Source organism: Sturnira hondurensis, unplaced genomic scaffold (assembly GCF_014824575.4).
Source record: "Sturnira hondurensis isolate 20B ecotype Veracruz unplaced genomic scaffold, ASM1482457v3 Scaffold0004338, whole genome shotgun sequence".
Lineage (NCBI taxonomy): Eukaryota > Metazoa > Chordata > Mammalia > Chiroptera > Phyllostomidae > Sturnira > Sturnira hondurensis.
Window position 1 is genome coordinate 4,986,596 of NW_028076969.1, and position 14,307 is coordinate 5,000,902.

General features: G+C 38.5%; 1 protein-coding gene across 1 annotated transcript; it reads left to right on the top strand.

Annotated features, from left to right (window-relative positions):
• The first annotated feature begins 8,846 nt into the window (after positions 1-8,846).
• Positions 8,847-13,355, top strand: NDUFB4 (NADH:ubiquinone oxidoreductase subunit B4). Its single transcript, XM_037045587.1, has 3 exons — positions 8,847-9,072; positions 11,885-12,031; positions 13,237-13,355. Exons 1-3 carry the CDS (start codon positions 8,893-8,895, stop codon positions 13,297-13,299), a joined length of 390 nt encoding a protein of 129 aa, XP_036901482.1. The 5' UTR covers positions 8,847-8,892; the 3' UTR covers positions 13,300-13,355.
• The last annotated feature ends 952 nt before the right edge of the window (positions 13,356-14,307 follow it).

Genomic DNA, 14,307 nt, shown 5'->3' on the forward strand with positions numbered 1-14,307 from the left:
ATAATGCGATTCAATTAGATACCAACAATAAAAAGATAGACAAAACAAAATCTCTTGGAGAGTGAAAAAGCATTTCTAAACTCATGAGTTAAGGAACATTATGAAATACTCAAAACTATATGACAAGGATACTAATAAAAACTTGTAGAGCCCTGGCTAGTGTAGCTCAGTGGATTTAGCGTGGGCCTGTGAATCACACGATCGCGGTTCGATTCCCAGTCAGGGCATATACCTGGGTTGCAGACCAGTTCCCAGCAGGGGACTCATGAGAGGCAACCATACATTGATATTTCTCTCCTCTCCTTCTCTCCTTCTCTTCCCCTCTAAGGATAAATAAATAAAATCTTTTAAAAAAAAACTTGTAGAGATGTAGCTAAAGTGAAATGTGCCATATTATATCCACAAACATTATTTAAAAAACAAAAATGAATGAGATAAGCATTCTGCTTAAGGAGATTAAAAAAATCAACCTCAAGGAAAATAGAAGTAATAGCATAAGAGGAAAAATTATTCATTAGGGATGATTAACAAAACAAAAATACATTCTGAAAAAACAAGGTAGACAACACTCTAGAAGAATGAAAAATAAATGAAGCAACAAATAAATAGTATTAGAAACAAAAAAGAGGATCATCACTACAAAGACAGTGGAGATAGAAAAAAATCATAAAATGATACTAGAATCTTGATGGGAATAGCATTGAATCTACAGATTGCTTTGGGTAGTATGGAAATTTTAATGAAGTTAATTCTTCCTATCCATTAACACAGTATGTGCTTCCACTTATTTGTTTCTTCTTCAATTTCTTTCCTCAGTGTCTTATAACTTTCCGAGGTGGTCTTTTGCATTCTTAGGTTTACTTTTAGGTATTTTATTCTTATTGAAGCAATTGTGAATGGGATTATTGTCTTAATTTCCCTTTTTGTCAGTTTGGTATTGGCATATAAAAATGCAACTGAAGGACTTCCAACCAAGATGGAGGTGTAGTTAGACACACTGTGCCTCCTTGAACAACCAAAATAAGGACAACAATTCAAAAACAAAGTAACAACCAAAACTGAAAAAAAGTAAACTGTATGTAAGTCAGACAACCAAGGAGTTAAAATAGACACATTCATCCAGACTGGTAGGCAGGCACAGTCGGACGGCCAAGCAGAGAGGGGTCACAGCACAGGAATCGGTGACACCGGGTGCATGAGGCACCCTGGCACTGGGCAGACCCTTGGCACCCAGGCAGCAGCTGGCAAACCCTGGGCCTGGAGTGGCAATAGGCAGACCCAGTGAGGTGGCGATTGAGAAGCAGGGCACCATGCGCAAGGTGGCTGGCTGACCAGGCAGAGGTTCCACATTTGCACACAGACAACTGGGGAGCAAGACAGATCTCACAATCCAGGGTCCTAGAGCTTGGAAATAAAGCCTCAAATTGAAACACACCAATTGAAACACACTTGTGGGGGTTGAGGCTCAGGGAAGGACTCCCACCATCAAAGGAAAGTTCATTGGAGAAACCCACAGGGTCCTAGAACTCACACAAGCCCTACACATGGGAATCAGCACCAGAAAGGCCCAATTCACTTGGAGGAAGTGGTGGAAGAGACTGAGATGCAACAGAGAGCAGAGCAAAGTGCCATTTTTTTCCCTCCCTGACCCTGACCCCACATACAGCGTCACAATCCAGCAACTTGGGTTGCCCCACCCTGGTGAACACCTAAGACTCCACCCCTCATATGGAAAAGGAGCAAACAGACCAAAACATTATGGCTCAAGCAGAAAAACAGCTCAAAGTCCCAGAGCCGATACTTCTAAGTGACAAAGAGATAGCCAACCTATCAGATGCACAGTTCAAAATACTGGTGATCAGGATGATCCCAGAACTGGTTGATTTTAGTCACAAATGAGAGGAAAAAATGAAGGCAACACTAAGTGAAATGAAGGAAAATGCACAGGGAACCAATAGCGATGGAAACAAAACTGAGACTCAAATCAATGGAGTGGACCAGAAGGAAGAAAGAAACAACCAAACAGAAAAGAGTGAAGAAACAAGAATTCAAAAAAATGAGGAGAAGCTTAGGAACCTCCAGAACACCTTTAAATGTTCCAACATCCGAAATATAGAGGTACCAGAAGGGGAAGAGGAAGAACAACACGTGGAAAATTTATTTGAACAAACAATAAAGGAGAACTTTCCCAATCTGGCAAAGGAAATAGGCTTCCAGGAAGTCCAGGAAGCTCAGAGAGTCCCAAAGAAGTTGGACCCAAGAAGGAACACAACAAGGCACATCATCATTACATTAGCCAAGATTAAAATGAAGGAGAGAATCCTAGAAGCAGCAAGAGAAAAGGAGACAGTCACCTACAAAGGAGTTCCCATGAGACTGTCAGCTGATTTCTCAAAAGAGAACTTACAGGCAAGAAGGAACTGGAAAGAAGTATTCCAAGTCATGAAATCCAAAGACCTAGACCGAGATTGCTCTATCCAGCAAAGCTTTCATTTAGAATGAAAGGACAGATAAAGTGCTTCTCAGACAAGGTCAAGTTAAAGAAGTTCATCATCACCAAGCCCTTATTTTATGAAATGTTAAACAGACTTATCTAAGAAAAATGAGTTAAAAAATATGAACAGTGAAAGGGCAGCAAACTCACAGTTATTAACAACCACACCTAAAACAAAAGCAAACTAAGTGGACAGCTAGATCAGGAGTGAAACCATAGAAATGAAGAACGCATGGAGGGTTAGCAACAGGGGAGTGGGAGGAAGAGAAGGGGGGAGAAGTTACAGAAAATAGCATAGACAGTAGGTAGAAAATAGACAGGGGTAGGGCAAGAATAGTATGGGAAACGTAAAAGCTAAAGAACTTAAGACACGTGGACTTGAACTAAAGGAGGGGAATGTGGGAGGGAGAGGGTGTGCAGGGTGGAGAGGGATAAGGGGGGGAATGGGACAACTGTAATAACATAATCAATAAAATATATTTTAAAATACAACTGATTTCTCGATATTAATTTTGCATCCTGCTACTTTGCTGAATTCATTTACCAGTTCTAGTAGTCTCTTGGTGGAGTCTTTGGGGTTCTTCATTTACACCCCATGATTTGGGGTTCTCCATGTCATGTCATCTGCAAACAAATTCCATTTTACTTCTTCCTTTCCAATTTAGATGCCTTTGATGTCTTCTTGTCTGATTGTTCTGGCTATGACTTTCAGTACTATGTTACATAAGAGAGGTGAAAGTGGGCATCCTTGTCTTATTCCCAATCTTAGGAACACTTGTAGTTTTTGTCCATTGAGTATGATGCTGGCAGTGGGTTTCTCATATGTGGTCTTTGTTATGTTAGGTATCTTCCCTCTATACCCACTTTGCTGAGAGTTTTTACCATAAATGGGTGCTGGATTTTATCAATGCTTTTTCTACATCTGTTGACGTGATCATGTGTTTTTTACTCTTCATTTTGACTATGTGGTGAATCACATTATTTGATTTGTGGATGTTGTATCAACCTTGCATCCCCAGAATAAATCCCACTTGTTCTTGGTGTATGATGTTTTTGATGTATTGCTGTATTTGATTTGCTAATAATTTGTTGAGGATTTTAGAATCTATGTTCATCAGGGATATCAGCCTATAATTTTCTTTCTTTGCAGTGTCATCATCTGGTTTTGGAATTAGGATAATGTTGGCTTGTGTAATGAGTATGGGAGCCTTCCCTCATCTTGAATTTTGTGAAATAGTTTGTGAAATAGTGTTAGTTCTTCTCAGAATGTTTGGTAAAATTCACCCATGAAAACATCAGGTCCAGAGCTTTTATTTGTTGGAATTTATTGATTACTGCTTCAATTTCACTAGGTGTAATCTGTCTATTCAGATTCTCTGATTATTCCTGATTTAGCTTTTGAAGATGGTATGTTTCTAGGAATTTATCCATTTCATTTAGGTTGTCCAATTTGTTGGAATATAGTTCTTCATATTTCCTTAGAATCCTTTGTATTTCTTTGGTGTTAGTTGTTATTTTTCCTCTTTTATTTCTAATTTTATTTATTTGGGTCCTCTCTCTTCTTTTCTTGATGAGTCTAGTTAAAGATTTGTCAATCTTGTTTATCTTTTTAAAGAAACAGCTCTTGGATTCATTGATCTTTTGTATATTTAAAAAAATACTTAATTTATCTCTGCTCTGTTGTTACATATTTCCTTCCTATACTCACAATGGGTTTTGTTTGTTTTTCCCTTTCAAGTTCCTTTAAAGTGAAGTTACATTGTTTATTTAAAAATTTTTTTGTGTGTTTTGAGATAGGCCTATAATGCTATGAATTTCCCTCTGGGATTGCTTTCCCAGTGTCCCACAGACTTTGGATTGTTGTTTCCTTATTTTCATTTCTTTCAAGGTATCTTTTGATTTCTTCCTTGACCTCACTGATGACCCATTCATTGTTTAATAACATGCTATTGAGCTTCCATGTCTTTCTGTGTTTTCCAGTGTTCTTGTTGTTGATTTTTAGTTTCATAGCACTGTGGTCAGAGAAGATGATTGATATGATTTCAATATTCTTAAATTTAATAAGACTTGTTTTCTGTCCTAACATATGGTCTATCCTAGAAAACGTTCTATGTGTACTTGAAAAGTACGTAAGTTCTGCTATTGTGGGGTGAAATGCTCTGAAGATATCAATTAAATTCATTTGATTTAATGTGTTGTTTAAAGCCCCAGTCTCCTTGTTGATTTTCTGTCTGGAAGATTTATCCATGGAAGTCCATGGAGTGTTAAAATCTCTACTAAGGTTGTATTTCTGTTGGTCTCTCCCTTTACATCCATCAAGCTTTGCTTTACATATTTAGGTGCTCTTATGTTGGGGGCATCAGTGTTTAATAAGGTTGCATTCTGTTGTTGGATTGTTCCTTTATCATTATGTAGTATCCCTATCAAGATTCCAGTGTTGTATTTCACAGAACTAGAACAAATGTTTCAAAAATTTATATGCAACCACAAAAGGCCCCACATTGCAACAGTGATCCTGAGAAAGAAAAACAAAGTTGGAGGAATCATGCTACCTAATATCAAATTATACTACAAAGCCACAGAAACCAAAACAGCATGCTCTTGCCATAAAAACAGACACATATAATTGGGACAAAATAGAGAACCCAGAAATAAACCCACACTTTCATAGTCAATTAATATTTGACATAGGAAGCAAGCGCATGTGAGATAAAGATAGTTTATTCAATAGATGGTGTTGGAAAAATTGGAGAGATATGTACAGAAAAATGAAACTAGACCACCTTTTTATGCTACACACAAGAATAAATTCAAAATGGATCAAAACTTAAAATGTTAGACCTAAAACCATAAAAATCATAGAAGGAAAGATAGGCTGCAAAGTCTCAGACATTGCTTATAGCAATATTTTTTTCAGATATATCTCCCCGGGCAAAGGAAATAGAAGAAAAAATAAACAAATGGGGCTAGCCCAAACTAAGAAGGTTTTGCACAGCAAAGGAAAACATCAGCAAAATAAAAAGACAGTCTACTGAATGGGAGAACATATTCACAGATACATGAATAAGGGTTTAACACCCAAAATTTATAAAGCACTTACAAAACTCAACACCAAAAAAAATCCTATTAAAAATGGGCAAAGGACCTCAATAAACACTTCTCCAAAGATGACATACAGATGGCCAATAGACATATGAAAAGATGCTCAACATCACTAATCATCAGAGAACTTCAAATTAAAACCACAATGAGATGCTATCTCACACCCATCAGAATGGTTATCATCAATAAGTTAACAAACCACAAGTGCTGCCAAGGATGTGGGGAAAGGGGAACCCTTTGGCACTGTTGGTGGGCATGGAGATCGGTGCAGCCACTGTGGAAAGCAGTTTGGAGAAACTTCAAAAGATTAAAAATGGATCTGCCTTCTGACCCAGTGATCTTACTCCTGGGAGTATATCTGAAGGAGCTCAAAAAACTAATTTGAAAGAACATAAGCATCCCTATGTTCATTGTAGCATTATTTACAATCATCAAGATATGGAAGCAGCCCAAGTGTCCATTAGTAGATGAGTGGATGAAAGAACTATGGAACATTTACACAATGGAATACCACTTGGCCGTAAAAAAGAAAAAATTTTTACCTTTTGCAACAGTATAGATGGACATGGAGAACATTATGCTAAGTTAAGCCAGTCAGAGAAAGACAAATACCATATGATTTTACTCATATGTGGAATCTAATGAACAAACTAAACAAAGACCAAAATAGAGACAGATTCATAGATAGAGAGCAGTTTGACAGCGTAAAATATCCATTGATGTCATGACCACTTGTAAAATTGCTGTCCACTTATACTGTTCCACCTACAAATCCTAGTGCTGCCTACACCCACCCCTATCAAAGTCCTGGCCACCCATTTGGAAATACCCAAGCCTAAAATACAATAGAAGTATGTTGAAAATCCTGGAAAAGGTGTGGAAGTTCATGAAACTGATGACAGTAATGTCGGTTAACTGCCAGATCCACATGCAAAGTCACTAATAAGGGAAGAAGATCTCACAGAATCAGACCAGGTAACACATGAGAAAAAGAAAATCAGTAAGAATGATGATTACACCCATGATTGTAAAGGAAATAATTTAGTTTTAAAGGATTGAGAGAGGGCCTTGGGAAAAGCCCTTCAAAACTTACGAAAATATTACCCTGCTGCAAAAATCAGATGCAAAGTGAAAGGTAATGAGCTGTATACAAATAAAGTCTCCACAAATTAATATTTGATTTATACAAATTAGCACACATTTGTAATTGTAACCTAAAGTGTATTAAAGATAAATTCATTTTCATGTTTTTGGTTGCATTATTTCAAAATAAAGACCCAATTAAGTCTTTTTCTTTCATTCTGTACTCCAGGCCTCTATTTCCAGTAGACTCCCTCTAAGAGGGCCTTTTCTGGGAAAAGGAAGAGGAAAAGACCTCTTGTACTCATCTCTATATTTTCCCAAAATGCAGTATTGTAAGAATCGCCGCCCGCCGCCCCCCACCCCCGCCCGCCAAGAAATTGTAAAAACTAGACTCCTGGGTTCCTCTGCCAAGCCAATTCTGAATCTCCACTAGCAAAAAACAAAAAACCAAAATCAAGCATGACATAAAAACTTTAAGGGATTCTCATGATAATTAAGCAAATGTGGAAATAACCATCTTTCTTTAAGGCAAAATGGTGTTTATTTGCTGTCTCCCTCTCTCTAAACCTTAAAAATCCTTTTTAACTTTGTCAGCTGGCTTATATTCACTGTACACCTTTTTCTTTCACTTATTTTATGTGCCCTTCTTCCTAGATCAGTGTCTAACCTACAAACAGACAGTTTTTGAAACGTTATAAATATAGTCTTTAGAATTTTTAGAATTTATAACCTCCTTTTCATTTTGTTTTGTTTTCTTAATAATTTAAAACACCTTTAAAAAAACAGAACTTCTGTTTTCTTTCTCCTTTAAAATTGAGCGTGAGTGATTTGTCTCCTTTCTTTTTTCTACATTCCCTCAGACTGCATTCTCAGGAGTCCATTTTGTTCTCTATTCATTTGGACATTAAAATGCATTGAAAATATTACCATATTCTGTCTGTTCTTTCTTTACTTCCTGATTGTCAGCTTCTCAAAGACAAAGATCACATCCTTCATTTCTTCTCTATTTCCCCAGTGAGTCTAGAAGATTGACTGACTAGTGTGCAGTATGCTTCACCCTGTGGACGCTTAATAAATATTTTACAACGGTATTAAAATGTTGAATAAATTTGACAGCGGTGCTACTCCTCACCACTTTCAAGTGCCAGCACTTTCCAGGTCCCTTCTCTGCCTAGCAACCATTTTCCAAACATACCTGCATGTCCCCAAACACCCAACCTGAAGCTCTCTTTTGATCCAGCTTTTCTTGTCTGAGTTCCGGAAATACTGTTTATATGTTTTTCTCCTGAGGACTATCTGCTTGGTACCCAAGACTCTACCATGCAACTTGAAGTCGCTTTTTTTCCCTTGGATAGTAGGGGAGGGAGAAAACAATAGGGATGGAGAAGGTTTCATTTTCGGTTACCTTCTTTTTCCTCCCTGAATCATCTTTCATAGTAAGGCACAATGACCTTTAGCATATTTTCATATCTTCGAGGATGTTTTTCACTCTTAGCACCTGAAGACTGCTAAGGGATTTTAGGTAAGAGGTGTTAGTATTTTAACCAACATTGTTTCTTCAGAAGCTTTATTCAGTTTTTGTCTGACCTACTACAGTCAGGCAGGCAACACTTCTCATAACCTCATTCTCCTACTAAACTTATTTTGTGCCTATGAAAAACACTCTTCTACATTATATGGATCTAATGTGGCAACACACAGAAAAGTTTATTCTCTTTTTCTTGGCTGGGAAACTGAATTTTGCAAAGCATTTTGGCATCTACTCATTACTAATTTAATCCTCACAAAAACTTTGCTAGGTGGACAGACTACAAGTCATTATCTCCTGAATATAGGCAAGAAAACTCGGAGACTTAAATGACTTTCCAGACAGCTTCTATGGATCCAACAGAACTGAAACAAAATTTGACAACCAGTCCCATTTCTTGTTTCTTCCAGTTGCACACAACTCGACTTCAAGTAATAAACTCTGTCACATCAGTAGAGAAGGCTGCTAGAAAGAAACAGCAAGCAATAGACTGAAGGGGCAGTGGATTGGCGAAGAAAGCACGTTGCGCACGCGCAGGTCGCTCCTGAGGGCCCGGACTGTAAGAAGTTGAAATATATCTCCAAACGCCGGCTAACGCGCAGGCGCACTTCCTCGGGATTAAGGTCACACCAGAGGGGACGGGGACGGAGACCGCGCAGGCGCGGTTGTAGTCCAGGGTTCCAAGATGTCGATCCCCGAGTACAAGCCGTCGCGTCTGGCCACTTTGCCCCCTACCCTTGACCCAGCTGAATACGATATATCTCCGGAAACCCGAAAAGCGCAAGCCGAGCGGCTGGCCATTAGAGCCCGGCTTAAAAGAGAGTACCTGCTTCAATACAACGACCCCAACCGCCACGGGCTCATCGTGAGTGGGGGTCAGCTGGGCGGGAATCAAAGGCCAGTTTTGGACGGGCTCAGGCTGGGCAGCCCAGACTGGCGGAGGGGGTCTTAGTAGCGGGACGGCCGCCGTTCCTAATGAGTATCTTAGACATTGGTCGTCGTCCAGGCCCGTAAGATGGAGAGAGCAGGCAGGCCAGCTCACTAGCCCTTTGACCCTAGAGAGTTTAGTGGTTCATAGAGTCTGCACGCAAAAAGCGGCTGAGTTTGAGTCCCGCTTTGATCACTTCTTGCCGGGCTAGTCTTGAGAAAGTTACGCAGCTCTGCTGCTTACCCTCGGTTTTCCTACCCGAGTAATGAGAATAACAATTCCTTATGAAGATTAAATGGGAAAAGACAGGTGAACGGCAGTGCCAGGCTTGTAATGAGTGTTCAAAAATGTGTATTTTTTAAAAAGCTGTTTTCTACCGTTCAGCGCACAGTTCATAGCAATGCTGCTCTTTCCTGATGGAAATATAGTGATTCTTCACTTTATGTTTTTAAAGACCCAAAGACCCTGCAGCTTGTCCAAGCTTTGGGCTTTGGAGGCAAACTCCAAGATGCTACGTACTAGCAAATTACAGTATAAAGCAAAAGTAGGCATACAGTTGTGAGTATGCGAAACACAAGTTTATTCTTTGTCTTTTTTAAACCCGAGAATGCACACCTTTATTAAATGAGCCTTTTGGTTTTTTAAACGTGAGTTTTAAAGATAGGAGGGAGGAAGATTTATTTGCCTTTCCCGGCCTTAATTTTCCTCAGCCAGACCTCCAGCTCCTTGCCTTCTAGCACATAGCCATCTGGTCGGCCACACTGGCCTGGTCTTAAAGCTTATATTATTACTTGTTATTTATTGTGTTATTTTTCATACAAACAACTGAAACCTACTTTTTCCTTACCCAGTATATGACCTTGGGCAATTTGCCTAACCCCTGTGTTAGGGGCATGCTATTATCTTCTTTATAGAATTGGCGTGATGTTAAACGAGGTAGTCTGTGTACAATTCCCAGCCCCTATGCCCAGCAAACTAATAGTTTAACAAACATGCTTTTTGATAATTTTCTGTACAAGAACTGTTTAACTATGATATCAAATATGATTTAAAAATACTTTTCTCAACAGTTGCATTGGTATTTGGTAGGAATTTTTAAAAGGAGAATTATGACCTGGCTGGTGTAGCTCAGTGGATTGAGCATGGGCCTGCGAACCGCACAATCGCAGTTCGATTCCCAGTCAGGGCACATGCCTGGGTTGCAGGCCAGTTCCCAGCAGGGGACTCCCGAGAGGCAACCATACATTGATACTACTCTCCTTCCCTTCCCCTCTAAAGATAAATAAATAAAATCTTTAAAAATTTTTTTTTAAAAGTTAGGAGAATTGAGGAAATTTACAATGTCCCAGGCACTGTCTAAACTTTTTCTGAATGTTACTCAAATATCACAACTATTTAGACAGTTAAGCTCCATTACTATCCCCATTTCACAGATGAGAAGACAACATCAGAAGACAGGTAGTTCATAGAGTGATAACTGTTAGCAAGTGATAGGGCAGAACTTGAACCTTGGTCTAGGTAACCCAAAGCATTTGACTGTACCTTCTCCTGCGAGAACCATTTATTTGGGAAGAAGGTGCAGAAAGAGACATTATTATATGCATACACAATTAGGTTTGGTGTGCTAGATAGTATGATATATATATATATATATATATATATATATATATATATATATAGAAAAAGAATAAGGCCTTGAGCCAGACAAAGGTGAGGTTTCAAACTCCAGAGTTTCTCTTTTCCAGTTCAGTGACCTAGGGCAATTTCAGTTTTATCATGTAACTGCAGAAACAGACTTTGTTGTTTCTGCATCTTGGTTTAAAAAGTTACTGTGTAAGATCCAGTTTAAGTATTTAGTCCTACCAACCAAGCTCTCATTGGTTAGGACCTTAAATGTTCTTACAGCTTAGTATTAATATTTTAATGCTGATTTCACTCTTTTATTTTTACCTATTTGTTAAGTTGAGTGAATAATTTTGTAAAATCATTTTGGAGGTTTAACTATGTGTTTGGGGGTACAGTTGTTACTCTTACATAGTTAACTCTAATACAAACATTGAAATGGACATTTAAGATTTTTCTCAATGAAGGCAATGATTATTTTTCTTTAACAACAGCCTTACCCTTTCTACAAAACTATTCTAATAGTGTGAAATGTAATATTTTGCTTTTAAAATATCAGTCAAGTCAGCTTAAAAAACTTAAAGTTCATAGTTAGCTTACTTCAGTCTTCACTTCCCTGCAGCTTATTTGTAGCCTGGAAAGACCAGTGTGGAGTCTTTATAAGTTAGAAAGGGTCTGTAAACAAAGGACAGAGCATGATAGAGCATAGGAAATGTGTTTGCGGTCTTCAGGAATACCATGTGGATCTGTTGGTCACACTTCAAGAAGGCAATGAGGCTGAAAACAATCCAGAAAACAACAGATAAAAATGATCAAAGAGAAAAAGTGGCTTCTCTGGCAGCTTTTAAAAGATTAGGATTCTGAAATCTGAAATAAATAGAAAGCTAAAGGGTGTTATAAAAGTCTTTTAAATTCTGAAGGATTTGAGCAGGCTCATCAGAGAATTATTCAGCAAATACTAGAAGTGAAAGATCTTCCCCGAAGCTGTTTAGGGATATTCAGAGTATACCCTTAACTAAATAGTAGACAACAAAAGGAAGGCATCTCCTATGCTGCTGCACAAAAGTCCGAATGAGGTTGCTTCTCAGTGTGGCCACATGTAAGTACCTGTAACTTTTCGTTTTAGGAAGATCCTGCTTTGACTCGTTGGACCTATGCAAGATCAGCAAATGTCTATCCCAATTTCAGACCCACTCCTAAGACCTCACTGTTAGGAGCTGTGATTGGATTTGGGCCCCTGTTCTTCTGGTATTATGTTTTTAAAACTGACAGGGTAAGTATTATTATTAGGACCCGAGGTTTAGTATTTGTGTGATAGGTTCGTCCTGTGCTGGCTGCAGCTGTTTATCTTGATGATTGCACCAGTGCGCCCCCCATCTGGGTCCTCTACTTTTCCTTCACTTCCTCTCTTTTGTCTTTTTCCCCCCCTCTCTTTTATCTTACTCCTTTCCAGCAAAAGATAAAACGTAATTGGAGTTGTAATTTTGGTTTTATTTATCATTTCAACTCATAGCAATATGCTTTGTTAAAAATCTCTTGAGTCTGTGGGTCTTGCAAGTTAAATGGTTGTTCTAGAATTTAAAGTAAAAAATTGGTCAATTTAAATTTCTTAGACTTGAACTTAGGTTATGAGTTTTCCTGTTGTATTTTAGATAGTGTAAGGAAATTATACTATGAAAATTAAGCAAGAGAATATGAAAGTAACTTAAAAAGTTAATTTTTTATTAGATGTGTAGAAGATAAACTTTCTTATTCTGATTAACTTTTATATATTATCTTTGAAAATTTTTGTATTTAGTGTTTTTAGTTCATTTGTTTTAAAAAGAGATGTTCATGGGGTTAAGTGTTAGCAAAATACATAAATCATTTAGTGTGTTCCCTATTTGTGTGAATTCTAGTTATATTGGTCACCTTTTGCAAATTAATGTTAAAGCAAAAGAAAAGGGAAAACAGCCCGTCCTGGACTCACTGCCACCAGAGGCCTGAGTATATGATTGCAGGAAAAGCCAAGCTTATCTCTGACACTAGACCACTTTGTTACTAGAACCCAGCCCCAGCTTCCAGGCCTCGTATTGTCATTAAGACTGAAGCCCACCTGTCTAGCTGTGCCTTAAACCAGACAATCCTCTCTCCTGTTAGAACATACATATTTTGATTATCTGAAAAATATTGCTTAACAGAAAGGTAGGCACACTTACCCAGAAGGTGTTTCCATTTTGCTTTCTATGTATGCTGCTTCTTAATAGGGTAATACAATTTTACTTACTTAAATGTGGGTAAGACATTTTTCAATAGCGGTAGTTTCTTACTGTTCCTTTATTTTTTCAGACTAACTCTTCCTCACTTTTACTCCACGGGTTTTAGATGGTGGGGGGTTAGAATTAGGTTTGTTGTGTTTCATTCCTGATTTTTAGTGTTGTGTCCTGGGTTGCCAGAATGCATTGTTTTTAATTTTTTTCTTTTTTCCTGTTTATTCAGGACAGGAAAGAAAAACTTATCAAGGAAGGAAAATGGGATCGAACATTTAACATCTCATATTAAATCTGGCAATGATGACTATATGTATTACTGTTTAAATAAATCTATTGCTCATTAAATAGTTTCTCTTTCTTAATATTACCTTGATTAAACAAACATTTGCTAGGCACTATAGAATCCCTACTTTGTGGGAGTTCACAGTTTAATGAAGAAACAGGTGTATGTTCATTCGTCATTCAGCAAATGCTTGCCTACTGTGAACCAGGCACTGTGCTGTATGGTGGGAACGCAACAGTCAGTTAGACAAACTTGGGCCCTCTGCTTAAGGAATACACACTCTGACAACTGTCTATTGAACAATTATTATTTTGGGTGCTTATTATGTGTCTGGTACTACTAAATACCTAAGCTCTTGTCTGGCTCCAGCCCCAGTGATAATGCAGCAGAACCGTCACAACAGTGTGGTGAAAAATATCCTGAAGATTCAGAAAACTGCTGTAGGCAAGCTGAGGGGAGGGCAGTGTCTAAGGAGATGGTGTTTGATCCAGGTGATAAGGTTCACAGGGTTGACAGGGCAAAGCAGGAGCACAAGAACGCAAGGTGTGTCGGGTGTGGCGTGATTGGGGAGCACTACAGAATGAGAGGACAGAAGGTGGAAGCCATACTGAGAAACGGAAGTAAAATAGTTTAGAAAAATGGGCTTTAGAGGACAGATATGGGCTAGAACCCTAGTTCTAGCTTAGTAGTTGGGATACCAGGTCTGCATTTCCCACACTGTAGCATGGAGATAACGAAGTCTTACGACATTGTGATTTATAATAAGGAATATGTATTTGGTTTTTGTCCCTGTTTCTGGCACATGGCTTCTAAAACCCATGGGATTTCTTAAAGAATGAGAGAAAGTTTCTTAATGAGGTGCCTTTAGGACCCTACCTAAGGATGGGGGTTTGTTGCCGGGAGGGTCAGCTTTGTGATTAGAGGTTTGGAACTTTCAGTCCCACCCCGTTACGTCCTTGTGTTTTTACCCCTGCTCAGCCACTGACTGGTTAAGTGAGCTGGAAAAGACTTAAA

Bases quoted from the DNA above. Each gene is read 5' to 3' on its own strand.
- NDUFB4 (XM_037045587.1), top strand. From the start codon at position 8,893: ATGTCGATCCCCGAGTACAAGCCGTCGCGTCTGGCCACTTTGCCCCCT. The intron at 9,073-11,884 runs GTGAGTGGGGGT...TTTTCGTTTTAG, and splicing joins CCAACCGCCACGGGCTCATC to GAAGATCCTGCTTTGACTCG. The intron at 12,032-13,236 runs GTAAGTATTATT...CTGTTTATTCAG, and splicing joins ATGTTTTTAAAACTGACAGG to GACAGGAAAGAAAAACTTAT.